This window comes from Bidens hawaiensis, unplaced genomic scaffold, assembly GCF_021521415.1.
Source record: "Bidens hawaiensis isolate Kalapana, Puna unplaced genomic scaffold, B.hawaiensis_p1.1 tig00032655_1, whole genome shotgun sequence".
Classification (NCBI taxonomy): Eukaryota; Viridiplantae; Streptophyta; class Magnoliopsida; order Asterales; family Asteraceae; genus Bidens; species Bidens hawaiensis.
In genome coordinates this window covers 171,163-198,768 of record NW_027495572.1, presented here as the reverse complement: position 1 = coordinate 198,768, position 27,606 = coordinate 171,163, and the positions used below count along the sequence as shown (strand labels likewise).

The window sequence follows — 27,606 nt, the reverse complement described above, 5'->3', positions numbered from 1 at the left end:
ACCTTTTTACCTTCTTAAATTCTTTATTGCCATGGAAATGGTTAGGAAATTGTTATTTGTAGAAATTTGAAGAATCCTGATAGACAGAATCTTCAGAAGCATCCTTGTAGAGCATCAAAGTCACAGACAAACATGATCCTCAATAAGTATCATTGTTAACTACCATTATCCTTTCACTTTTGACTTGGTCTTGCATGCAACGGCCCATAATTACTATTCAGCTGAAGACTCGGTCAAACCATTAAGGATATAGGACGTTAGAGGCAGTTACAAGCATTTAATGATGAAGATATGCAAATCATTACCGCTCTAGATCCACGCCAAAGCAATTAATGTTCATTATTGCTTGTTATTACTTGTTACAACCACTGTAACTATAAATAGAAGCTGTGTTGATCCTAATAAGACACATACACACAACCGTATACACTTAGTTGCACTCATAGTCGCGATCAAAGCACTTCCACACTTGTATTCACCAATTTTTACTTAATATAATTAAGGTAGGAGACAGTTTTCCCCTCCTGAGGTTTTTTTTGCCGGAGTTCCTATAAGGATCACGGCCATTTTCCTCTCTAAATCGCAGTGCCACTTGCAACATTTATTCACTATTACGTTGACCTCATCAAGCTTCATACCTTACATACAAAATTTGGTTACTTGATTATCCTTGTGTAATTTTTGACCAAAACAGTTTGGCGCCCACCATGGGGAAAGTGGTGCTTTACATATTCAAAAAAATGATGCAAAGAGTATTCTCGGCATGGATGCTGCTAAAAAATACATTTCTTCTTTGAATGCTTCAGCCACCACAGCTCAACTTGCAAACCATGGGCTAGTTGTGATCCCATTTCTGAGCGCGTTCTCCAGCCTCAGGGCGCTTAATTTGTCGGGAAATTCAATAGGTTTGAAATCTTTTTATCTTCTTTTCGTTTCTTGATTTTGATATCATATTGTTAACTTATCTTTATTGATAATCTTATATGTTTTATCAGTGAGAATCACCGCGGGTGCTCTTCCTCGAGGTCTCCATATTTTGAATCTATCAAAGAACAGTATTTCCGTCATTGAAGGGCTTCGAGAGCTCACGAGGTTGCGTGTACTTGATCTTAGCTACAATCGGATTCTCAGAATTGGGCATGGTATGTGATTTATATTTCATTTCTTTTGTTTTGTTTTTTTAATTAATAAAAATTGAATTGTGAAACCCAAATATGTGTTTTTGAAGGTCTGGCATCGTGTTCATCATTGAAAGAACTGTATCTAGCAGGAAACAAAATAAGTGAGGTGGAGGGTCTGCACCGTCTCCTAAAACTGAACGTGTTGGATCTGCGTTTCAATAAGCTGTCCACCACAAAGAACCTGAGGCAGCTTGCGGCCAATTACAACTCGTTACAAGCCATCAGTTTAGAAGGAAACCCCGCGCAGAAGAACATAGGAGATGAACAACTGAAGAAGTTTCTTCTTGGTCTTCTTCCACATCTTGCTTACTACAACCGACAGTCAATCAAATCTGGTGGCATGAAAGACTCGGCTGACCGAGCTGCCCGCCTTGGGATTTCTGCACATCCAGTTGACCGTGGGGTGAGGTCAGAATCGAAAAAGTCAACACACGGCAGGAAAAGTCAAGGGGCAGGTAGTCGTGGGCGGCACGTGAGGCTGCCACCAAGTGGGTTTAAGGTGGTGACGGGCGACAAGCATCAGTTTGAAGATGTGAGTAGCAAACTAGTGAGCTTGAGGCCGGATCTTGGTATGCGAAGAACTCACAGTGAAGGATTATTGAAAGCTGTTTGAGATGGAAGAATAAAGAAAACCGTATTTGTGATTTGGGATTATGTTTGTTTGGTATGAACTGATGATTTTCGTTGGTGTTTGTTTGGGATTTTAAGCTTTCTGTGTGTTTTAAGAGATAATGATGGTTGGTAATTTTGGTTATCCCTGGCCCTGGGCCCTGAAGAAACTTTGTGTGTTGAAAAATGAAAATGGCCAATAATTGTGTTATTTACTCATGCAGTGCCAATGTGCAATTACCTTTTCTATTTAAAACTATTAAAATTATTTCAATGTTGATTTTTGGCCAAGCCCTTCTTGTATGCCTCCCATTTTGAAAGAAATCATTGAGTCACATACTTTATTATTATAAAAAAAAAACTAGCTTGTCAAGACTTAAGTCTCTTTATGTAAGCCGCGAATGTTATATATTGTTATGCTTTTACATTTAGCGTACTTGTTACTATATGATTTGAATTTTGAAGTTGAAAACCCGCGTAAGAACCCTAGTAAAAATCCCCAAATAGTATCAGATTTGATGGTTGAAAAATGGAACAAGAGGTGGGAAAGATGATATCAGTGGATCGCTGGGGTTCAGGGAGTGAGGTGTAGTTGCTGACTCATCTTCAAGCTTATCTACTACTAAGGAGGTTCATGTTATGCCCATTGAAGCCAACCATTGCCCTGGTATATTTCTTACTTCTTCCTTCCTAAGCGCTTGTTTAAATTGTGACATTTGTGTTCGTTCATTTAACTTTAAACCAACAGTTTATTTCACCTGTAATGGATCCTAATAATTTCAATCAATATATTAACGACCAACCAAACTTAAATAAACATAAATTAACAAACACAAACGAGACATGTGCTTATGTTTGTTTGTTCGTTTAACTAAATGAACACAATTCTTTTGTTCATTTGTTAAATAATAATCGAACTTCCTGCTCAACACTGAACGTTTGGTTCGTTTACACTTAACAATCATAATTTAAATTCTCTGTGACAGATTACACAAGGTTCTGTTTACTGATACTGCAACAGGGGTTAAGATGCTGTTTATGGTTATGCTGCGTTGCATTCAATGTAATCACCATCCAGTACTGGTATATGTCTGCACAGAACTTGTTCTAAGGTTTATTAGTTTATTCTTAAGTAACATGGTTAGAAATTCAATCCATTCGCTTGTACGTATTAGTATACAAGTAAACATCGCAGTGCGTGTTTCCCTTAGGTTCAATGGTTATTTTTTTTGGCAAAATCAAAAGTTTATCTTTTTTGAGCAAAGACTCATTTTATCATTTCTGTGCTACGTGGCAGGGGCTGTTATGTATCTATTCCGGGGTGTGTTTGGCATCACCCTTTACACAGGGGATTTCCGTTGGGAAGTAGAAAGTGAAGTTACACAAATGGGCAAAAACATGCTTCTTAATGCTCTCGGGAACCATACAATTGACACCCTTTACATTGACAACACTTACTGCAACCCCTCCTACTCATTTCCTTCAAGGGAAGTTGCTGCTCAACAGGTAATAGTATTCTGTTTTCCTTTCTAGAAATATATTCGGGCTTTACTATGTAACACGTAACCGACTAAAATAGGGAAATTCTTATTTTGTTCTTTTTTAAACCACCTCCAGGTAGTTAATATCATCAATTCCCATCCTGAACATGACATCGTCATTGGCATAGACACGCTAGGAAAAGAGGATTTGTTACTCTACATCTCAAAGATGCTCAAACTAAAGGTAATTCACTACCAACCGGTTTTTCTATTACTTCATAAATAATGTTCTGTTTATTATTTTTATTACAGATTTGGGTATGGCCTGAGTGCTTACAAACCATGCATCTTCTTGGGCTACATGACAATTTCACGACCAAAACCACTTTGACGAGAGTCCGAGCTGTTCCTCGTTATAGTTTTTCTGTTGAAACACTGGAAGGATTAAATACCATGTGTCCGACCATCGGGATCATGCCATCTGGACTTCCGTGGAAGCTAAAGAAAGTCGGATGCAAGGATAAATCGTGTGGTGTTTCTTCATTGAAGAAAGAGACGGATAATGATTTTGATATGAATATGCGAAATAGATACACATATAACATAGAAAGCATCATCAGTATATCTACACGGTTCCATATTCTGATCACTCGTGTTTTTCAGAGATAGTGGAGTTTGTTAAGTTTCTATGCCCAAATAACATCAAAGGTATCGTGGCTTCATCATTTTCTTATAATGATCCGTGTTACCATCTTCGCAACATTTACGGAACATCGAGCTTATGTCAAAAACATGTGATCAAGGAAGAAAGGGCACCGGTTGAAGATGAATGTAAGTCTACTCTTGCTTGTAATAGTTTTACTGAGGTGAATAAGTTAAAGAGAAAAAGGATCAAACAGAAACTAGAGTTACTTTGTTAACAAAATTGCACCGTGGTGCGAAGCTAACAAGTGAAGATTGCTCTGATGAAGTTAAAGAAAGAGAAAAAGGATCCGTCAGTTTGAATGAGAGAAGCATGAAATTCTTTGAGTTCTATAAAGATGGTGTCACTTGTATGCTTTTTGAACCAAATAACACGGAGCCGAGCAAGTTCACATGGATCATCCGAGCATATGGTCCCTTCAACCTGGTTTTTGTTTTTGGACCTGCAGAAGCATTGGTTTGACTGTAACTGAGTCAAGTTCACGGTTTTGAGTTTTGACTCGTTATTTTGGATAGTGTTGATAATCCAGTAGAAAATACATCATCAAATGAAGAGACTAACACTAAAGAAGAAGCTGGTAAAAAGATAAGGATAAACCAAAGAGATTATTTTAAAGTGTGAGTTAAATAGATTACGTTTATCAAGTATGATTTCTTAGTTTATTTAACCAAGTCAAGAGTTATATTAGAATTAGTATTTGTAATTTTTAAATGGTAGATCATTGTAAAAACCTTTTGGATGCATTGAGATTATGGATTAATTAGAGAGTTGAGACGGGTTATCTCCGAAAACCGAGTGTTTGTTTTTGTGATATAACAAAATTCAAACAAAAGAATTCTACTGTGACCAATCTTATCGCATGACAGTTTTGTAGAACATAAATGTTTTTTAAGCTATTCCATTATTAATACAGTGGGTCACGACACTCATTCAATGTTCAGCGTTGAGTGAAAACCGATGTGACTTGTCTAACGTAGTGCGGGATATAAATAGTTTATGAAACATTTCCACTGTCAAATTGTGCTTCGTTTTCCAAGCTGAATTTAGTCCACAAGTCTTCCATGATAGCAACTTGTATAGTTAATGGAGAAAGGACTTAAAATGAAACAAAAGTCTTTCTATTTATAATGACTTGACTTCTTCATCTGTTAGTGTAATTGCTGTTCAAATGTCAGTTCTATAAAACCCATTGCTGGCAATACAATATCTGTACCAGTCGAGTGTTTAACAAAGAGTATCAGTTTGATCACTAATGGGGTTTTTGCTTCTTTTGTGTTTCTCTCTCATCGTTTCTTTCTCATCTGGAGCCGATACCATATCTGCAAACCAGTCTTTATCTGGAAACCAAACAATCATATCAAAAGGTGGAAACTTTGAGTTGGGCTTCTTCAAAGCAGGTAACTCTTCCAACTATTATATAGGCATATGGTATAAGAAGGTATTTTCCGATCCTCCTACTATAGTCTGGGTAGCAAACCGAGAAACACCCATCTCCGATAGATTCATGTCAGAATTAAAAACTGTAAACGGTAACTTAGTGCTCATAAATGAGTCCAAGCTACTAATTTGGTCCACAAATGTCACCACCGCCCGTTCTAATTCTGTAACTGCTGTTCTTCTTGACGATGGTAACTTAGTTTTGAGTGACGGGTCCAAAGCAGTTGAACCCATTTGGCAAAGTTTTGACCACCCAGGTCATACCTGGTTACCTGGTTCTAAACTTGCTTATGATAATAGAACTAAGAAAAGTCAACTTCTTACATCATGGAGAAGCGATGATGATCCCGGGGTAGGCCTCTTCTCTTTGGAGCTTATCCCTTCTAGTAAAGAGTATGTAAGCAAGTGGAATGGGTCCCAACAATACTGGACAAGTGGACCATGGAATGGGCACATATTTAGCATAGTACCTGAAATGAATTTAAATTACATTTATAATTTCAGATTTATTTCAAATGAAAACGAGAGTTACTTCATTTATTATGTGTATAATTCCTCCATTATATCTAGATTTATAATGGGTGTTTCTGGTCAAGTTCAGCAGCAATCATGGTTGGAACAAACGAAACAATGGAATTTGTTTTGGATTCAACCTAGAACATCACAGTGTGAGGTATATGCCATCTGTGGTGCTTTTGGTACTTGCAGACTGACTCTATTGCCATATTGTAATTGCTTGACTGGTTTCAAACCTAAATCTGAAAATGATTGGAATCAAAGTGCTTTCTCTAGTGGGTGTGTGAGAAAAACAGATTTGGAATGTGGGGATAACAAGAAAATCTCCTTTATAACGGTTAAAGTAGCTAACATCCCTCTAAATTCCTTGTCTATGGCGGTTGGGAGTGGTGGAGAATGTCGTGCCACGTGTTTAAACAGTTGTCGGTGTAATGCTTACTCGTTTTCAGATAATCAGTGCTCGGTTTGGGAGGTAGAGCTTTTGAATCTTTTAGAAGACAATGTTAGTGGGAAAACAATCAATATCAAAATCGCTTCTAAAGATCTTCCACCTCGGTTGCACAAAAAAAATAATCATGGTGCTGTTATCGGGTCCGTTGTGGCAGGCGTGGTTCTTGTTTTGGGTCTAATTTTGTTTATAATCTATAGAAAAAAGAGGATATCGGTTGGGAAGACAACAATGGAGGGATCTTTGGTGTCGTTTGTTTACCGAGATTTACAAATAGCCACCAAAAATTTCACAGAGAAATTAGGAGGCGGTGGGTTTGGTTCAGTTTTCAAGGGGGTACTGCGTGATGCATCGGTTGTGGCGGTGAAAAAGCTTGAAAGTATTAGTCAAGGAGATAAACAGTTCAGGAGTGAAGTCAGCACAATTGGGACCATCCAACATGTTAATCTTGTTCGTCTTCGTGGGTTTTGTGCACAAGGTAACAGCAAGCTGTTGGTGTATGATTACATGCCAAACGGTTCTCTAGATTCCCATCTTTTCCATGAAAAACAAGATAGTGTTCTAGACTGGAAAACAAGGTATGATATTGCACTTGGAATTGCAAGAGGGTTGGTTTATCTTCATGAGAAGTGTAGAGACTGTATAATTCACTGTGACATAAAGCCCGAAAACATTCTTTTAGACGCTGACTTCTGCCCAAAATTAGCAGATTTTGGTCTGGCAAAGCTTGTGGGTCGAGAGTTTAGTCGGGTTTTGACTACTTTTAGAGGGACAAAAGGATATCTAGCACCCGAATGGTTATCGGGGGTGCCCGTCACAACCAAAGCAGATGTTTTTAGCTACGGAATGATGCTTTTTGAATTAGTTTATGGTAAAAGAAACGCCGAGCAATCTGATGACTCAAGAGGTAAATTCTTTCCTAGTTTGGTTGCTAATGTGCTAATGACGGGAGGTGATATCCTTGGCTTACTAGACAGTAGGTTAAACAGGGAAGCGAGAGTTGAACAAGTCACCAAAATTTGTAAAGTTGCGTGTTGGTGTATTCAAGATGAGGAAGATAATAGGCCTTCAATGAGTTTGGTGGAACAAATTCTTGAGGGAGTATTGGATGTTAACATGCCTCCGGTCCCACGATCTGTCAAGTTATTTCTTGTAAATACGGAGCCGATTGTTTTCTTCACCGAGCTATCATCAAACGGGAGTTCACAACCACTGAACAACTCATCGAGTCATGATTCACAATCTAACAGTGCATCTTCTTCAAAGACCAAGATATCTGTCTAGAACACACGCTGCGGTAATGATGTTTGTAATAGATATGTGTGTTTAATTTGTGTTTTGAGTATTTATTGCTAAAGGCTATACTCAAATATTGTAATTGATGGTCCTGTTGGGGTTTCCAAGTATTAGGTTGCTATATAACATGTGCGATGATATATATGTTTAGAAATATGCATAATCTGTAACTGACATATGATATGAATACCTTTATTTTCTTCTTATTTTGTCATGTGTTTTAATCTATTTATTAGACATACTTTTAGGAGGTGTTTTAGATATATTATTTTGTGAGTTGTTTATATGATTTGAGAATGAAAAAATATGGAGATTGTGATTGGATCATGCATTTTTGTTTTATGGTTTACATTTCTTTTTATAATGTAAACAAAGTAGTTTATGGCCACATTCTATTTTCTTTTGCAAAAAGAAAAATTTAGAAGAATATGTTATATAGTATTGTATACAAGAAAAAATATCAATAAGATCAATTTACTTTGATAGAAGTATTACACCAAAAATCAGATAACCTATAAATGATAATTTAGATGATCCGACCAGACCCAAAACTTCGCCGAGTAGTTATAAATTTAAGTACCAAAAAATACATGTAACATAGAAAAAAATTTCTGGCTCTATCATTCTTTCCAACTATAAAACAAAAGTCTATGGTCTGTTTTGCACATGTTTCTTGGTAGACAAATGTATTACGACTGAGTGATAAATAGTACACAAATGTATTACGGCTGAGTGATAAAAAGTTGTCTAGTGACATTGTTCTTTATATGAGTATATGACTGTTATGTGGTTTCTTCTAAGATCTGAAATAACTAGCTATTGGTTGATAATAAATGAAGTGGGTCCCAACGTAGACACGTTCGATGTTCAATGGTGGCCTGCCTAGTCTTTTTGAACAATTCCACTGTCAAATTTTGCTTTTTCCAAGTCATATAAGTTTCACAAGTCTTCCATCATAGTAAATTTACAGATTATGAAGAGAGGACTAGTATTGACTTCACTTCTTTATTTATTGTTTGGCAAGTACTGAAAAAACACAACATACTTTTTGCTTTTTCACGTTAAAGTCCCTTAACAATTTTGTGCACGTAAAAGAACCCGCCACATGTTAATTTTGAACAATAATGTGGACATAAGTTGTAAAAACATGGAACTTTCTTTTTCGTTTTGTTAATGTGTTTACAACCCCCTCCCCCCCCCCCCCTAAAAAAAAAGAAAAAAAAAATTCAGACCTATAGTCCACAAAATGTATCACTAAAGTTTTCAATTGTCAAGTAAATCACCAAAAATGGTAAAAAATTATATTGCTGCCATTTAATTTGGGTTTATTCTTACGAAAATATAATTCTAATGAAAAATATGAAATGAACAAAAATGAGAAAAGTTTGTCGCTGAAATTTGTGACTTTATTTTATGAAAAAGGAAATAGTTTTGATTATAAGAGTTGGGTTTGAATCAAATATAAATTAAATTAACATGTTAACGGTGAGAATCACGTAGTGTAAGTCTTATCAAGGGGACTCTTTGATGTTCACTTGCATTTACCACCCTTGATTCTTCTAAAAAGATCATTTTCCTTAACATGTCTTTGCAAAAAAATTACTTATTGCCATTAGCATCTGGATAAAAATCCATATTAATATATAGCGTTTTGGAACTCCTGATCCAAGAGCATGCATAATCCAGTTTGTCACATCACAATTTTGTTAATAACAGTAGCCATATGCAAGAGTAATAATCCATGTTTGACACTGTTAAATGCATCTACTTTCTCACAAGAAAACTTCTTATCAATAATCAAGTAACCATTTTTTTGTAAACCTTTAAACAAGTGAATCAAGAATACCAAACACGATGTTGAATAAAACGTTTTATGTGACTCTTTTTATTAATAAGAAACAGGAACGGAATTCATACTACTACTAAAAATAAAACTTTTGATGGGTTTATATAACACCCATAATTCTAATCATACTCAAACTATGAAACATAATCAAACTGAACTTCTAATTTTTTAATAATAAATAAAAGATAACTTTTGCACCAAGTTATTCAACTTGGTCCATGAATTTTAGATCTCCATCAAACCGCCCATTGAGATCTTCCGTACCACCCTTATACTTTTTCGTATCATCCATTTGGGTCCTTCAAGTAGGTATTGTACCAAGTTTTACAGTTGTAGTGTCTATTTTCTTTGGGGTCGTGGACGTTGTAACAGGTTTCCCAAATTGTAATATTCGGAAGAACCGTAAGTGTGGCGGGTACCTTTGATGAGGGTCTTGCAATAGGTTCATCAAACTTGCCACAAGGAACTGAGAAATTGCTTGCAATGGCGTGGAGGTTGATTTCAACCAAATTGTCCTCGCGATTCTCTTGTTCTTCCTCTCTTGGATGGGTCTAATCTTCTTCTTCATCTGCAGCCTCTAGCATATTTAGCGTTCCCGTTTACATCGGTGACCTGTACTTGAAGGTGTAAAAGAAAAATGTAATTTGCTATCAAAAATAATGGATAACGATCTAACAATAGCCTAAGGAGACTCTGTTCTTAAGTGGTTCTGACCCAACTTGGCTTCATGATCCACAACAAGTCTCATAGCATTATAAATCGTTTTGAGATTTATGAATTCGAACATCATTCTTCTGCTCGTGTTTTAGCACGCTTAGGAACACCCCAAGTAGGCAATGCTTGCGCCAATCAAACACTTGAGCAGATTGCTTGGCAAATTCCAGCTTGACTCACGAATGGTTCCAATCTGTTTGATGCCGCATAAATACTCGTCTGGAGTTTGGAATTTTGTTGGGCCAAAATCGCTACTTAAATTTTCTTTTTAAAAGGGCGTGTGATTTGTGCGCCGCGACATCTTCTTTGAGAGATTCTAGAGATTCAAGTTTATCAGCGTTTGCTTCCAATTGAAAGCCAATAGACTATGAATTCGATATGCCTCCTTCTGGGTTGTTCCTGGTAGAGAATGCCATTCGATGTCCCGACAAATAAACCAAATGATAGAACTCGGAAAACGAAAGATTTATTTTATTGAAATAATAAGATAGTTGGACCGATTCGAGAGGAACTAATCTTCGATTTAACCAATTCGAGATGGTAAGTCTCCGGTTACAAGATAAACTTGATAATTAAAATAAACAAGACATAGAAAACTAGAATAAAAATGAATACTAAGAACATAATTTTGGTAGTTAATGCGTCGTAACATTCAAACGTTAACAATCAACAGCCAACCACCAACTAATTCGGCCCTAAACCTTTGCTCCTGATTGACTGGGTCAAGGTAACTGACTTGAGACCTTTTGGACCCAGATGGGTCGACTTGCTAATTAGGTGGAGTCGTATCATAATTCTTCTCTCATTCTTCCATCTACTAGTGCTAGACTGCTAGTGTACCAGTTGTTGTCTTTGCAACTCCAAGTTGTTAGAAAATAAAAATATTTTGGTTGAAAAGTAAGTGGATCAATATCACATCAATTCATATAGTAAGAAGATTATTCCAACCTTGCTCTTGATCTTGTAGCCGTCAGAGAGGATTTCCAGCCATGAACAATTGATTGTATTACCTTGTTTAACTCTCACCTACTTTTCCTATATATTGTATTCTATTGTCTTCTTTGTATATGCATCAAAATAATAAACGATTCTTCTTTCATCTCATTTGCAATCTTTTGTATTTCAATCACAAACTATTTCAATCACAAACATGGTATCAGAGCATGGTGTATGATCTTAGGATCAACTTGTTCATAACCACTCAAAATCTACCCCAAATATTATTATTATTTTTTTCCTAAACCTGTGAGCAATCATCATGACCGGGAACAACAATGATGAGCTCGCGTTGCAAATAACAAACCTTCTCAAGAGCAGCCTCAACAACCAAAATCAAACCTCAAAACAAAACCTCTCCGATAGCTTGAAAATTAGCCTCAAGCTAAACAGTCAAAATTACGCCCTATGGGCTCGAATGATTTGAGTAGCCATCGGTGGTAAATCGAAACATTTGTTGGGTCACTTATCGGGAAACCCGCCACCACCGGAACCAACTGATGAAACATATGAACAATGGGAACAAGACGACTTAGTCGTGTTCTCTTGGTTAATACAAAATATCGAACCCGCTCTTGCAAGTAACTTAACTGAATTTCCCACAGCCAAAACCTTATGGGATGCGTTGGTGGTTACCTACAGTAGCGGGAAAGATAAATTGAAAACCTTTGATCTTCATGTTAAGGCGAATGGAATCAAGCAGAATGGGTCACCATTAGAGGATTTTTGGATCATTATACAGGGCGTTTGGGGTGAAATTGAAAGGCGAGATCCGAATCCCATGACCTGCACAATTGACATTGCAACCTACAACAAGATCCAGTCAGAACAAAAACTCTTTCAGTTCCTCAATGCCCTTGACCAACAATATGATGCCATAAAAAGGGAAATCCTTCGATGGGACCCGTTACCCTCGGCTGAGGGCGCTTACGCAGCCGTTCGAAAAGAGATGGCACACCAAGGAATACTAGGAAACCTCACAGATAGTTCGTCGTCTCAAAACGGGGTGGCGGCGGGATTGGCTGCCAAAGGGTCTCACGATTCAGAAGGGCAAGGTTTAGGGTTCTTGTCAAAAGGACGGTCGGGTTATAAGAGTATTAGTAGTTCATCATCTCGGATTGATAAGTCTAACTTGAAGTGCACTCATTGTGGGATGTCGAAGCATACCAAAGACCAGTGTTTCAAACTCGTCGGCTTCCCCGATTGGTGGAATGATGGTCACAAGAAGAACAATAAAGAAGGGGGAAAATCTGCTTCTGCTGTAGGCAATCCAGAAACCACCGCTAGTAGCACCGCCAACCACCGCGCTGTCGAAGGGAGGAATGGTGGATTCGGTGGGATGGCGTCTGCTGGAGATGGAAGCGAAGTAGATGCAGGTTGCAACATGGATGGAGGTATTGGGTTTGAGAACCTTATCTCAAACCCTTCTTTTTTTAACCGTATTTTTTTAAACCCTGCAATCTTTAAAAGGTTAAATGACTCCAACGTAGCATTGGTGGAATGCTACGTTGGATGTGTGGGCACACAAGGCTAGACCGAATAAGAAACGTTGTGTTTCGCGAGAGATTAGGGGTGGCGAACATAGCAGACAAGATAAGAGAGTGGAGATTGAGATGGTTTGGACATGTAAAGAGAAGACAGACGACGAATCCTGTTAGATCCATAGAAAACATTACTATAGAGGGGAGGAGGGGTAGAGGACGACCGAAATTGAATTGGGATGAGAGGATTAGGCATGATTTGATAGACCTAAACCTCTCCGAGGACATGGTTGAGGATAGGAATTCGGGGAGAAGTCGAATTAAAGTTAAGGATTTTTAGAGAGAATTGAATACCTTAGGGCTTAGACTTAACTTATTTAGGGCACATACCATAATGGTATTTCCCTTACATATATTATTATTATTATTATAATTATTATTAGCTTTTATATAGCTGTTAAACTGTGATCTTATTATTAATATTATTATAATTAGTAGTAGTTTTTATATAACTGTTAAACTTTGATTTCCTTTATTTTGCTTCATACACATGTACTTAGAGCCGAGGGTCTCTCTGGAAGCCACCTCTTTATTCCTTTGGATAGAGGTACGGTGTGCCTACATCCCACCCTCCCCAGACCCTACTTATAGCTTTGCTGTCGGTGGGATTTTACTGGGCATGATTGATTGATTGATTGATTGATATATATCGAATAACTCAAAAAATGTAATAAACTTGTCTTAATAATATATGATAGAATAGTCCCTAATTTCTAAGTCAACATATTCTATGACATAAAAGAGAGTAGCATTCCTATTTTCAAATCCATCTTTGCTTAATCTCATACTACCACGAGAATGTCAATTTAAGTAGGCAAGTAGTTTAGTAAAGTAGAAAGATTTAGATTTACTTCGATTTCTCAAATACCAATTCTAACAACTTCGGGTGATTGTAGTTGACTCACATAACCTCCCATTGGTTGATTTAATTAGGTTATAATTACACATTCCATTAACAAATGATTTCTTTAACTAGAATGATAACCTAAGCAATCGTGTTAACAATGTTATTTCAGAATTATAAAACCTAGAGAAATAAATCATAGCTTATATCTCATCATTTCTAAGTACAATATAAGGATCCATGTTTTATCTTGAATAAGTTATCAAGGTATTCCTTTTACCATTTCTAGTCTCCAAGAACATGAGTGAATCATGAATGATTGTTAATCATCAACCTTGATGTATTGAGTTAAAGTGATAAAACATTTTTCATCGAAGGAGAATTACAAAATAACCATGTACTTTACGAAACTAAATCACATATTTAATATAATCATCAAGTAAAACAAAGCTTCTTCATAGAAATTAGATGGTGAATGGAGTTTAGCTCATAATGAGCATGGTTATAAACATCAAAAGAGATAAAGATAACAAACACATGATCAAACTAGAACAATCTAACCAAATGTGGATTAATCTACCTTCTTCAATGGTGATGGATGATGGTGATGATAACCTCCAAGCCTTCAAAATCTCCACATGACCTTCAATATGAGTGTAGAGTGGGTGTTTTTATAAGAGAAACTCGTATAGAACTCTGTTCAAGCACACTTGTTGAATGCAACATGCTCCACTATTTGTAGGTAGTCTGGGTGATCAGGCATGGCCCCGTGCTCCATGAAGCACGCCCTAGTGTCCATCTGTCCACTCGCATTTAATGCTCTGTCAGATCGTACATGATGACTCACCACGGGGGCGTGCTTCATGAGGCATGGCCTCGTGTTTTTGGTGTCTTTTTTTTTTTTGTCTTTTCTGAAAGGTGATCACGACCCCGTGTCTTCTGAGGCACGGCCCCGTGTCCAGCTGTCTAGTATTTTGTATTTTCTTGTAGATTTTTGTCTTTTCTTGCACAGGAAAGCATGTGGGCGTGTTCCATGAGGCATGGGGGTGTGTTTCACTGTTTTCTTGGGTTTTCTTTGATTTTTCTTTGGCTTTTCATTCGTTTCTTCGTTTGAGTCTTGGATTTACATGAAAATACATTTTAACATGATAAGTAGCTATTTAAACTATATTATTTGATAGAAGTTGCAGCTTTAGAGATTATTTGATGCTAAAAAGATGTATATTTTTATATACATCACACATCCCTACACTTGAACCTTGCTTGTTCGTATGTTTTTGCTCTTCTTTTCACTGTGCTTTTGGAAACTCCACAGAATGATGACCTTTGTTTGTCTTGGCACCACTTTTTTCTCACCTCTTTGCTAATGAGAAAGATTCTCTCCCTAAGTTCTGGAGGCAACCTTGGTTTTTCGAAATGTATGCAGCAAAGAAAATTGAAATCTAAAGGATGCATTTCCAGTTCTTTAGGGTATGTCGGTAAAAGACCAGTGTTGTATTTTACTGCTGAGAGGGATAAATTGGTATGTTTTTAGGTAGAGTTGTTGTGTTGTAATTTGGAGAATGGTTTGAGCGAATTGTGATAATATTATCTTCTTCTTTATACAACGCTTCGTGCGGTCTTGAAATGAACACTTGCGACAACTTCTAAATCACACGAAACATATGACTCACTCAAAGCTTTCAAAAAAATTATTTATATGACATGAGGTTTTTCTCACAGTAACGAAGGGATTGAGCATAAACGCCATATTTTGCATTAATTTATTCTCAATATTACAAAACTTCTTTTTACTTTTTCACTTTTGGTTATAGTAGTTTTTTAGTTGGTTATTTGCTAAAAAAAAAAAAAATATCTTGGATTTTCTTTTGGTTTTGTCACAAAAATAGTCTTTATTTGCTTCAAAAATTTTGTTATTAGAGAATTTTATGGTTAGTTGAGCAAGCAATTGGTCAAGTAATTCCCCTATCCACACTTGAATCTCACATTGTCCTCAATGTGAAAAGATTCATATAAAGTATGGTATGGAAAGGAACTTCCCTACGGGCTAACGGAATTTTGACAGAGCGTCCCCTGTTTTTCGTCCATTTTCCTGTAGTGTACCTAAATAATAAAAACTGCACACAACCAACAAACAACCAAAGCATAATAGTACTGAAAATTGGGAATGAAATCATCCGCACCTTGACCACACGGGCTAAACAAGTCCACAGTCAAATGTCTTGGCACTCCCGGCCATAACAAACAACAAACAAACAACCAAATGAAATTGTCTCAAACAAACATAATAATAATAATAATAATAATAATAATAATAATAATAATAATAATAATAATAATAATAATAATAATAATAATAATAATAATAATAATAATGTTATCAAGTACTATCACCCAAGCCCATGCCCATACCCAGACCTACCATCGCCGTCGCTCGTCAGTTTCCCGGATGCTCCTGGTCAAAGGGTCCCAATTGCTGATCCATGCGCTTCTCTAGCCGATGAATCTCCCGCCTCGTCTATGCGTACTCCGCGGCACGCTGTGCGTCAGATTCAGTGATCTGTCATGATAACCTGCCAAATGAAGCGGTAGTTCGAATCTGAAAACGGTCAATGAGCTCATATAGCCACTTTAAAGAGTATTGGCTTTGATGAGACGAGCGGGGGCTGGCTCATGATGGTGATGGGCCGCTCTACTGAGAGTAAGTTCGTCGGCGGGTCTGTCATGGTGGCGATCCGGTCCTCTTCTCCGGTATGTCCTGAATGGTCATCTCATCGGGTCCCCAGGATCCCAAATCTGGTTGAGGGCATCCTGAAACCTCCACTTAGCTGGGTTTCGCTCAATCTGTTGGACCATTTGCATACTTATACAGAAGTTGAGATCGAGTGGTATTGGGTTTGAGCTTTGTGTTCCTTCTCTTTCTGCACCATAAGCTTTGTAGAGATTATAGATCCATGCACCACCAAAGATTATAGATCCATGCACCACCAAAGATCGGGGTATTTAGGCTGTTTGCATTTGCATTTGTTTTAAAAAGTTGACAGAACAGGTAAGTGATGCTACATGGTACATGATTCTTGATGCAATAAAGGGCTCACAAATCTCTTAACCCCACAGCCCCTTGCTCTGGCCACGTTGTGTCACTGTGTGGCTCACAAGTGGTGAATGTAATGCATCAACGAGTCGCGTAAAGCAGTGCTATTTGTGCTGCTTGGATAATACTTTTCATCTCCATAACACAACTGTTCCCATGCTTGCATTATGGTATTTCCCGGTTCATCTGCTCCCTGATCATCTTCGTCCGCAAATGTTGTCCCCGTCTCATACCATAAAGCCGAGTCGGTCTCATCGGACGTGTAATTACCCATGTCAACTCCATGCTGTGTGATTGAAGTGTTATACCATGCTCAACCGATTCTAAACTGGATAGCCATATCGTTCCACATATACAAATATTTTGTGTTAATCGAGAACGAGGACAGAGACTCCTTAGTCAGCTCGGTTACTAATTTATCCCCTTGCCTAAGAACGCGGGCCCATGGCCCTTTTACAAGTCTTTTGTACCTTCCCAATTGGTTTACTTGCTTCAACGTGTCGGTATATGCGTAGAAGTTCGGTTCTGGAAATCGGTTGTTTGAGTAGACCAATCTTTGTTGGGCAATGCTATCTCACATTGTGTCCTCGGGAAAGATCAAGAAAGCATGCTTATCATTCCCATATTCAGCCATCTGCAATTTAGAACAAGATTATGCAGATAATCACAAAATTTAACTAAAAATATGGAACAGAAGCTGAAGCACGCCCCCATGCTTCATGAGAAACGACCCCATGTTTTTGGAATTTTGGCAGATTTGACTATTTTGACCTGCAGTAGACCACTAGGCATGTTTTGCAGAAACACAGCTCGTGTTTTTAATCCGAATTTTGAAAATGTTAAGATTCGAACTTGCATTTCAACCCGATTCTTAATAAATATCATCCAGGTTCGATTTACATGGTATGGGTTCCGATGCCGAATGATTTTCTTCACAAACTCCTTCAATCCTATGTTCTAATCAGGTCAAATCCTTTTCAAGAAATCAAAACCTTAGACTATAACAATTAAACATCCTAGTTTCTGGGTTTTGACCCGATTCAACAACAAATGGGCATGAATTCAGATTTTGGGGCTCAATTTTGACCTAGAACGGTGAATTAGACTTATAGTATCATTATATTAAGATACCTTATGTTGAGAATCGAAAGGTTGAAGCAAATATTGATATAAGGGGTGTTAGGTTGCAGGTTTTTGGATGTAGGCAGAGTATGTTTTTAGGGTTAAGTTATGAGAAATTTGATACTTTAATAAAAATCCTGTAACTGCACTGTAGAGCGGGGCACGGCCCCGTGCTTTGAGAAGCACGACCTTGTGCTGCCGGTAGCAGTCATGTCCTTTTTGTTTATTTGCTTATTTTAATGAGCTGGTCATTTTTATCTGATTTTTATGATTATTAAGGTTAAAAACATAGAATCCTACGAAATTACATTAATTTTCCAAACACTACACCGTTAATAAAACAACATGAACCAAGAAACATAAGAACTAGCTTAATCGATAACAAATCCTAGGAAAACAAGACAAAGGTTATCCTACTCGAAACTACTAACGATCACCATTCCCGAATAGGTCTTGAATGTGTGGTGGGGCTCTCTTGGCTTCGAACAGTTCGGAAATATTTTTGACGAGTTTTTCGATTTCTCGGTTCAGGAAGTTGAGCTTGAAATCCACATCTTTGTTGTGACTTTCAACAATGTGGAAGTTTTCGAACCTTAGTAGTTCGACCTTGTTAGTTAGTTCGATCAAGAAAGCCTGTTGCTCTCGACTTGGTCTCTCACTATACTTTGAAGTCTCATGTTTTCTTCTTCAAGATGTGAAGAATTTTCACCATTCTTGAACTTCTTCACTGATTTTCATTCCATTCTCTTGTTATCCATTTGAGGTAATGTTTTGTTTGGTATGAATGGAATAGTGAAGATTGTTTGTAATATATAGAGAGACTGGTACGTCGAGCACGGCCTCGTGAAACTAGTTACACCGCCCCATGTTATTGAGGGAATAAATGTTTATGATTCAGAGAATGTACGACGTCAGCACGTATCATGCTTAAGATTCTAAGGTGACCACAGGGGCGTGTAAATGGAAGCACGGCCCGTGCTTTTGGTCAATGGAATTTTATCTTTGATATTTTAGCAAAACGCGACAGTAGGAACTTTTGGAACGATGTTTAAGATGCTAATTGAACACAATTTACGAACTTAAATTACTTTCATTTATAAAAGGTCCTAAACATAGAGTCGGGATAAGCCTGAATGTCCTAATACATGAAATTAAATCGGGGTAAGCCCGAAAGTTGAGCTTTTTGACGAGCTTTCCGATTTCTCGGTTTAGGAAGTTCAACTTGAAATCCACATCTTTGTTGTGACTTTCAACAATGTGGAAGTTTTTGAACCTTAGTAGTTCGACCTTGTTAGTTAGTTCGATCAAGAAAGCCTCCGCTTGAATGTTGCTCTCGACTTGGTCTCTCACTATACTTTGAAGTCTGATGTTTTCTTCTTCAAGATGTGAAGAATTTTCACCATTCTTAAACTTCTTCACTGATTTTCATTCCATTCTCTTGTTATCCATTTGAGGAAATGTTTTGTTTGGTATGAATTGAATAGTGAAGATTGTTTGTAATATATAGAGAGATTGGTACGTCGAGCACGACCCCGTGTAACTAGTTACACCGCCCCATGTTATCGAGGGAATAAATATTTATAATTCAGAGAATTGTACGACGTCAGCACGTATCATGCTTAAGATTCTAAGGTGAGCACAGGGGCTTGTAAATGAAAGCACTACCAGTGCTTTGGTCACTGGAATTTTATCTTTGATGTTTCAGCAAAACGCGAGAGCAGGAACATTCAGAAGATGTTTATGATGCTAATTGAACACAATTTACGAACTTAAATTACTTTCATTAATAAAAGGTCCTAAACATAGAGTCGGGATAAGCCCGAATATCCTAATACATGAAATTAAATCGGGGTAAGCCCGAAAGTCCTAAACTTGTGCCTAGTGCACTTGATTACACAAGAAAAGATAAAAATGACTCTAGATTCCACTAAATGGGTCTCCTCTATCGAATGGTCCGGGTGGAGGAGAGTAGGTGAAACGAAGGACTAGAAACTACAACTGTTCGTTGATGTCTCGTAATTCCATTTTCATACTTTCCATCGAATCGGTGAGTTGAATGAGACGTATTTCTGCGAGGAGATTCATTTCGGTGAGTTTCTTCATGAGCTCTTGAAGTTTGATGCATAGCTTAGTTTTCGAAAAGTATCGGGTTTCATTTCTCGGTTGCGAGGAACGGGAGTTTCATTGCTCATCTCAGTTGGCATTTGATTCTCAGAGTTGAGAGTTGGTGTTTGGTTCGGTGCAAGAAATGCATTGGCAAGAGATGCAATTTATAGCCAAACAATTGCCAGGCACGTCTCCATGCTTTTGGGAACACAGCCTTGTGCTTTCAATCTGACAATTCTGTTACGAATCAGACTAACTAAGATTTTTGCAGTGAAGATTATGCCCCGCATTTTGTGGCACGGGAACCTGCCTATTGAGGCACGCCCCCGTGTTTTGATTATTAACTTTTTTTTAAAACTAAGGAATATATATACAAGGCCTGGTTTAAATAGGGTCTTGGCCAAAACCTATTTCCAGTATGTTTATCGGTTTTGGACGATTAATACCTCCGAGACGGCTTTGAATGGTCCATCGATATATGGTTTTAATCTATGTCCATTAACTTTGAACTTGTGGCCATCAGAATTTGAAATCTCGACCGTCCCGTAGTTAAAAACTGATTCAACTATGTATGGACATGTCCAACGAGATTTTAACTTTCCTGGGAAAAGACGTAAACATGTGTTGTATAACAGTACACGATCGCCAACTTGAAACCTTTTGTTTCCTTTTAAATGGGAGTCGTGTAAACGTTTAGTCTTTTCTTTGTAAGACCAGGAATTTTCGTATGCTAGTGCTCTTAGTTCTTCGAGCTCGTGAATTTGATCTTCCCGATATTTACCGACGGACATTAGATCAAAATTTACAGCTCTAAGAGCCCAATAAGCTTTGTGTTTTAGCTCTACGGGTAGATGACATGCCTTCCCATAAACAAGTTTGAAGAGTGTTGTTCGTATGGGGGTTTTGTAGGCTTTTCAAAGGGCCCACAAAGCGTCATCTAACTTCTCTGCCCAATTTTGCGATTCATCCATGTAGTTCTTTCGATAATTCTTTTTATTCCCTGATTCGAAACTTCCACTTTCCCACTAGCCAAGCGGTGGTGAAATCCATATCGTGCTAAGAATTTTTACATTAGGGCATTGCAGAAGGGAGTACCTTTGTCGCTGATTAAAGCCTTTGGAGTACCGAATAGTGAAAATAACCTTTTTAGAATTCGTACTACAACTCGAGCATCGTTAGTGGGAGGAGCTTATGCTCCTACCCATTTAGACACTTAGGCAACTGCTACTAGGATGTATTTATTTCTGAATCAGTTAGGAAATGAGCCCATGAAATGTGTTCCCCATAAATCAAAAACCTCACAAATTAGATGCCCTTTTGAGAAATCTCATTCTTGGCTGAGATGTTCCCGACTCTTTGATAAGCATCGCATGCTTGGATCAAAGCATTTGTGTCTTTATATATGGTGGGCCAGAAAAATCTTGTGTCAAACACTTTTATGACCATGGTGGGCGGTACTATGGTGTCCACTAGTTGGTCATTCATGGCAGTGTTTGAGAATATCTAAAGTTTCATTTCATGATACACACCTACGAAAAACCTGATCGGCACCTGTCCTAAACAAGTACGGATCTTCCCGGAAGTAGAACTTAAGGTCCGAGAAGAATTTCTTCTGTTGTTGATGAGTTACCCTTTTTCTTAGGATTCCATAAGCTAAATAGTTCGCAAAATCGGCAAACCAAGGGTGTTCATCCTCCTCTTTCATGAATTCTTGGATATGTATGAGAACTTTGTTTGGAAAGTTATCATCGATAATATCCTTGTGAAGTTCTTCTGATGCTGGGCATTCTAAGCGTGAAAGATGGTCTGCGGATACATTCTCTTCTCCTTTCTTGTCATTGACTTCTATGTCAAATTGTTGGAGTATTTGAATCCATCAGATGTCTGGGTTTTGCATATTGTTTATTGAAGATGTATCGTATCCCGGCATGGTCGGTGTAAACGGTGGCTATGGATAGAACCAGGTAGGATCTAAATTTTTCAAAGGCAAAAACTACGACTAATAACTCTTTTTATATTGTTGTGTAATTTTATTGTGCATCATTAAGAGTTTTGCTAGCATAGTTAATTGGGTAAAAAAAATTTTCTATGCGTTGTCCGAGTATGGCTCCAACTGCAATGTCACCTGCATCGCACACGATTTCTAATGGAAGGGTCCAATCAAGTGTGATCATGATTGGTGCGTTGACAAGTTTGTCTTTCAATATGTTGAATAATTCAACACATTCTTCCGAGAAGACGAATGGTGCATCTTTCTCCAGAAGTTTGGTCATAGGTTCAGAAACTTTGGAAAAATCTTTTATGAAGAGGCGATAGAATCCTTCGTGACCTAGAAAAATTTTAATGGCTTTGACTGAAGTTGGTGGCGAAAGTTTTGATGTGGTTTCGATTTTTGCCTTATCAACTTCTAGTCCTGCTTGGGATATCTTGTGACTGAGATCAATGCCCTCTTTGACCATAAAGTGGCATTTTCCCAGTTGAGAACTAAATTTACTTCCTCACACCTAGCTAACATTTTGTCTAGGTTTCTTTGACAATGATCGAAGGAGTCTCTAAAGACTGAGAAGTCATCCATGAAAACTTCCATAGAGTGTTCGATCATTTCATGAAATATGGCCACCATGCAATGTTGGAAGGTGGCTGGAGCATTACATAGACCAAAGGGCATTCTTCGGTAGGCAAATGTGCCATACGGAAATGTAAAGGTGGTTTTCTCCTGAACTTCAGGGGCAATGGGAATCTGAAAGTATCCAGAGAATCCATCAAGAAAATAGTAGAACATCTTCCCTGATAACCGTTCAAGCATTTTATCGATAAAAGGAAGTGGAAAATGTTCTTTTCTTATGGCGTCATTAAGCTTCCAGTAGTCAATGCAAACTCGCCAGCCTGTGATGGTCCTCATTCGTATTACTTAAACTGGACTAACCCAATGTGAATATGATATTGGGTAGATTAATCCAGCATCAAGGATTTTGATTACTTCTTTCTTCACCACATCTTGCATGTTGGGATTAAGACGTCTTTGATGTTGGACCACGGGTTTCTATTCTTCCTCCATGAGAATTTTTTGAGTACAAAAGGAAGGACTGATGCCCTTGATATCCATGATCTTCCATGCGCTAGCCTTCTTATGGTTTTTAATAACCTTAAGAAGTTCGTCTTTCTCTTCTTTAGAAAGGCGAGATGAAATAGTTACTGGGAGTTATGAGTCTTTCTCTAGAAAGGCGTATTCGAGATGGTTTGATAGTTCTTTTAGCTCCAAGGCTGGTGGTTTTTCGATTGATGGTTTTGATTTTTCATTACATTCGATAATCTCACATACTACTTCTAATGCTTCTTTATTGTTGTTAGCATCGAGAGTTTCATTTTCTAAAATGGGTTTGGTGACAGTTTCGGTTAAGATTTGTGTTTCTAGTGTGTTACTGATGAAGGACTTCCGCATATAGCAACTCATGACAGAATCGATGACGTCAATACAATATAATGTGTCATGGTGACGTTGCGGATGTTGCATCGATTTTCGTATATCAAAAGTGATTGCCTCGTCATTGACCCAGAGATTGAGTTTGCCGGTGCAAACATCAATAATAGTCTTTGCGGTGGCTAAAAAGGGTCTCCCTAAAATCAGAGGTACACTTTTGTCTTCCTCCATTTCTAGAATTACAAAATCTACTAGGAAAACAAATTTGTCAATTTTGACAAGCATGTTTTCAATAATGCCCCGAGGATATTTAACGGATCGGTCAACTACTTGAATGCATATGCGGGTGGGCTTTGGTTCTCCTATCCCTAGTTTTGTAAAAACCGCATAAGGCATTAGATTAATACTACCTCCTAGGTCAGCTAGGGCATTGCTAACAGACAAATTTCCTATGAGACAATGGATAATAAAGCTCCATGGATTGGTTATTTTTGGCGGCAGCTTGTTTTGGAGGACAACTGAGCATTCTTCACTTAAGGTGACATGCGAGAGCTCCTCCAACTTCCTTTTGTTGGTCAACACTTCTTATGAAACTTTGCATATTTTGTCATATGTGCAATGGCTTCAACTAAAGGAAGTTGATGTGATGTTGTTTGAAGAGTTCTAAAAACTTCCCGTACTGAGCTTCCAATCTCTCCTGTTTCAGCCGTTCAGGGTATGGAATAGGTGGAACATAAATTCGGACTGGTTCATTAGGTTGTACAGTGCCAGATGGACTTAGTCTTTCCTACGTTTATCAGGGACTTCCTTCTCCATAGCTGGTTCTGAAGTTGGTGAGGCAACAGTGGTTGTTTCACTTCTCAATTTAACAACGTTGGCTGTTGCATTCGGGTTTGTTATTGTGTTGCTTGGAAGAGCACCGGGTGGTCTTTCAGACAATTGTCAGGCTATTTGTCCGATTTGAGTTTCTAGATTCTACATTGATGCTTGTTGGCTTTTTAGGTCAGCTTCATGCTTTAACAATACTCCGATGATATCAACGGCTCTTAAGTCGGTCTTCTTTTCTGCTTCATTTGTCTTGGCCATGATTTGGGTAAAGGAAAGCGTTTGAGTTTGATATGATCTTCTGAACAGTTTTGAATTTTAAAGGTTCCGCAAATTCTTAAGAATCGAGATGTATGAGAAAGAGGGTCTTCGTCGAGGAGACCATGAAATTGAACTGAATTTTCAACCATATGAATGGTGCTTGATTTTATTTCGAAGTTTTCGGTGATTTCAGGTGGAGCCACTCCATTTCCGTAGCCTTCGAGAGTTGGCTTGGCATACTGGCTCATGTTCAGTTAATTGTTTGGTGCTTCCATCATATCTTCGGCTTGATTTCCTTCCGATGTCGTGGCTTCTACTGATTTGTCTTTGATTGTTTTCGCGGCTTCTGTTGCCCGTTTGCGTATTCTTCAGCGAAAACGTCGTTCGGGTTCAGAAATTGGAGAAACAAGTTCAGTTCCGAATGTAGAGGACATACATAGGATTAACTTAAAATTAAACTATTTAAGGTTAAACTAAACTAAAGGATAGTTAAATTTAACTAAAGGTTAGGATAGCCTTAAAATAAGAAAAATCTAATCTAAATGGCTAGTTAAAAGAAAATAAAAAACAAAGTTAAAAATTTTATACAATTATGAACAATGATTAAATTAAAACTTGGATCGTTCTTAGAAAAGTATCGTGTCCTCGGAAACGGTGCCAATAACTTGATGTGGTGCATTTGAGTGGTTAAAGATTGTTTTAGGAATGGATTTTTAGCTTTCGCACAAGATCGTATTTTAAATTTATGAAAGTGATTTCTACTAAAACTAAACAAACACAAAATAGGCAAGTGTACCTATCGTATATGTAGAATATTATTGGTAAGAACCAAGTATCGATCCGTTGACATAAATGTTTCTAATAATGAATCTTCGTTTTACTTCAATCGGAGAGTTTTAATCATTTTGGGGTTGATTTTTAAACTTTATATAGAATAGAAATAATTATATATATAATATGTAGGTGACAAGAAAAGAAATTCTAAATAAATAATTCAATTATATGAAGCTTACCATCTAAGATCAAGAATCCACTTCATTCTTCCTTGATGACTAATAAGTAAACATGTAATAAAATTGCCTTAATAATATATGATAGAATAGTCCCTCATATCAAAGTGAACATATTCTATGACATATAAAGAAAGTAGCATGCATATTTTCAAGTCCATCCTTGCTTAATCTCATACTACCATGAGAATGTCAATTTAAGTAGGCAAGTAGTTTAGTAAAATAGAAAGATTTAGATTTACTTCGATTTCTCAAATACCAATTCTAACAACTTCGGGTGATTGTAGTTAACTCACACAACCTCCCCTTGGTTGATTTAATTAGGTTATAATTACACATTCCATTAACATATGATTTCTTTAACTAGAATGAAAACCTAAGCAATCGTGTTAACAATGTTATTTCAAAATTATTAAAACTAGAGAAATAGATCATAGCTTATATCTCATCATTTCTAAGTACAATATAAGGATCTGTGTTTTATCTTGAATAAGTTATCAATGTATTATTTTTACCATTTCTAGTCTCCAAGAACATGAGTGAATCATGAATGATTTTTAATCATCAACCTTGATGTATTGAGTTAAAGTGATAAAACATTTTTCATCAAAGGATAATTGCAAAATAACCATGTACTTTACCAAACTAAATCACATATTTAATATAATCATCAAGTAAACCAAAGCTTCTTCATAGAAATTAAATGGTGAATGGAGTTTAGGTCATAATGAACATGGTTATGAACGTCATAAGAGATGAAGATAACAAACACATGATCAAACTGGAACAATCTAATCAAATGTGGATGAATCTTCCTTCTTCAATGGTGATGGATAAAGGTGATGATAACCTCCAAGCCTTCAAACTCTCCACAAGTCCTTCAATATGAGTGTAAAGTGAGTGTTTTTATAAGAGAAACTCGTATAGAACTCTATTCAAGAACACTTGCTAAATGCAACATGCTCCACTATTTATAGGCAGTTTGGGTGATCAGGCAAGACCCCATGCTCCATGAGGCATGCCCCCGTGTCCATCTGTCACTCGTAATTAATGATCTGTCAGATCGTACATGATGACTCACCACAGGGGCGCGCTTCATGAGGCACGACTTCGTGTTTTGGTGTCTTGTTCTATTTTATTTTGTCTTTTCTGATAGGTGACCACGGCCCCGTGTCTTCTGAGGCACGAACCCATGTCTATTTGTCCAATATTTTGTCTTTTCTTGCAGATTTTTGTTTTTTCTTCCGCATGAAAGCATGGTGGCATGTTTTATGAGGCAGGGGGCGTGTTTCACTGTTTTCTTGGGTTTTCTTTGATTTTTCTTTAGATTTTCGTTCGTTTCTTTGTTTGAGGCTTGGATTTACTTAAAAATACATTTTAACATGATAAGTAGCTATTTGAACTATATTATTTGATAGAAGTTGCAGTTTTTAGAGATTATTTGACGCTAAAAAATATATATTTTTATATACATCAGTTATACATCCTCCATGAAGCCATCCGTAAAATTAAGGCAAACATAGCAATTAAAAAAAGAGGATCATGAGGCCCCTAGAAGCAAACGAGCAATTAAAGAAAACAAGATACTCTTAGGATGTAATATCCCTAAAAAATAATGAATCAAGGATCCTAGAGTTCCTAAAATAAAGACGATCAATATTCGACTGTAAACATGAAGCAATATAGGTATTTCTAAAGATATTATTACTCATAAATTTTTTAATTATAACGGTTTCAGGCTATACATTAAAAGAGAAGAAATTATGCACCCGAGAAGAATGCGATCGCACAAGCAGAGGTAGAAAGGCTACTCAAAACAGGGATGATAAGAGAGATCAAGTTTCCTAGATGGCCCGTCAACATGGTAGTAGTACCAAAGAAAAATGGGAAATGGAGATTTTGTGTGGATTTCGCTTATCTCAACAAAGCATGCCCAAAGGATTCATTTACTTTACCTCATATAGACTAGATGATGGATGCAACGGCAAGCCATCAAATGTTATCCTTCATGGATACATCCTCGGGATAGCAGCAAATCCATATGGAGCCATTAAATCAAGAGGATACAATCTTCATGACACCCACAAGTATTTATTGTTACACTGCTATGCCATTTTGTCTTAAACATGCAGGTGCAACATATCAAAGGCTTGTC

The 27,606-nt window shown here is 37.4% G+C and overlaps 2 protein-coding genes and 2 pseudogenes across 3 annotated transcripts; all 4 read left to right on the top strand.

Moving 5' to 3' along the window:
• The first annotated feature begins 742 nt into the window (after positions 1-742).
• Positions 743-1,888, top strand: LOC143583871 (uncharacterized). The gene is made up of 3 exons (XM_077066059.1): positions 743-905; positions 996-1,142; positions 1,229-1,888. The coding sequence occupies exons 1-3, from the start codon at positions 764-766 to the stop codon at positions 1,792-1,794; spliced, it is 855 nt and encodes a 284-aa protein (XP_076922174.1). The 5' UTR covers positions 743-763; the 3' UTR covers positions 1,795-1,888.
• Positions 1,889-2,415: 527 nt separating this feature from the next.
• LOC143583870 (uncharacterized) lies at positions 2,416-4,449 on the top strand (annotated as a pseudogene). Its single transcript, XR_013144256.1, has 4 exons — positions 2,416-2,457; positions 3,088-3,296; positions 3,408-3,515; positions 3,584-4,449. The product of XR_013144256.1 is annotated as an uncharacterized LOC143583870 (transcript).
• Positions 4,450-5,132: 683 nt separating this feature from the next.
• LOC143583866 (G-type lectin S-receptor-like serine/threonine-protein kinase At2g19130 pseudogene) lies at positions 5,133-7,911 on the top strand (annotated as a pseudogene).
• Positions 7,912-11,381: 3,470 nt separating this feature from the next.
• Positions 11,382-27,299, top strand: LOC143583874 (uncharacterized). The gene is made up of 3 exons (XM_077066060.1): positions 11,382-11,397; positions 11,659-12,621; positions 27,190-27,299. Exons 1-3 carry the CDS (start codon positions 11,382-11,384, stop codon positions 27,297-27,299), a joined length of 1,089 nt encoding a protein of 362 aa, XP_076922175.1.
• Positions 27,300-27,606: the final 307 nt, after the last annotated feature.

Coding starts and splice junctions, on each gene's coding strand:
- LOC143583871 (XM_077066059.1), top strand. CDS start 764: ATGGATGCTGCTAAAAAATACATTTCTTCTTTGAATGCTTCAGCCACC. Junction 906..995: donor TTTGTCGGGAAATTCAATAG/GTTTGAAATCTT, acceptor ATGTTTTATCAG/TGAGAATCACCGCGGGTGCT. Junction 1,143..1,228: donor GATTCTCAGAATTGGGCATG/GTATGTGATTTA, acceptor GTGTTTTTGAAG/GTCTGGCATCGTGTTCATCA.
- LOC143583874 (XM_077066060.1), top strand. Junction 12,622..27,189: donor AGGTTGCAACATGGATGGAG/GTATTGGGTTTG, acceptor TAACGGTTTCAG/GCTATACATTAAAAGAGAAG.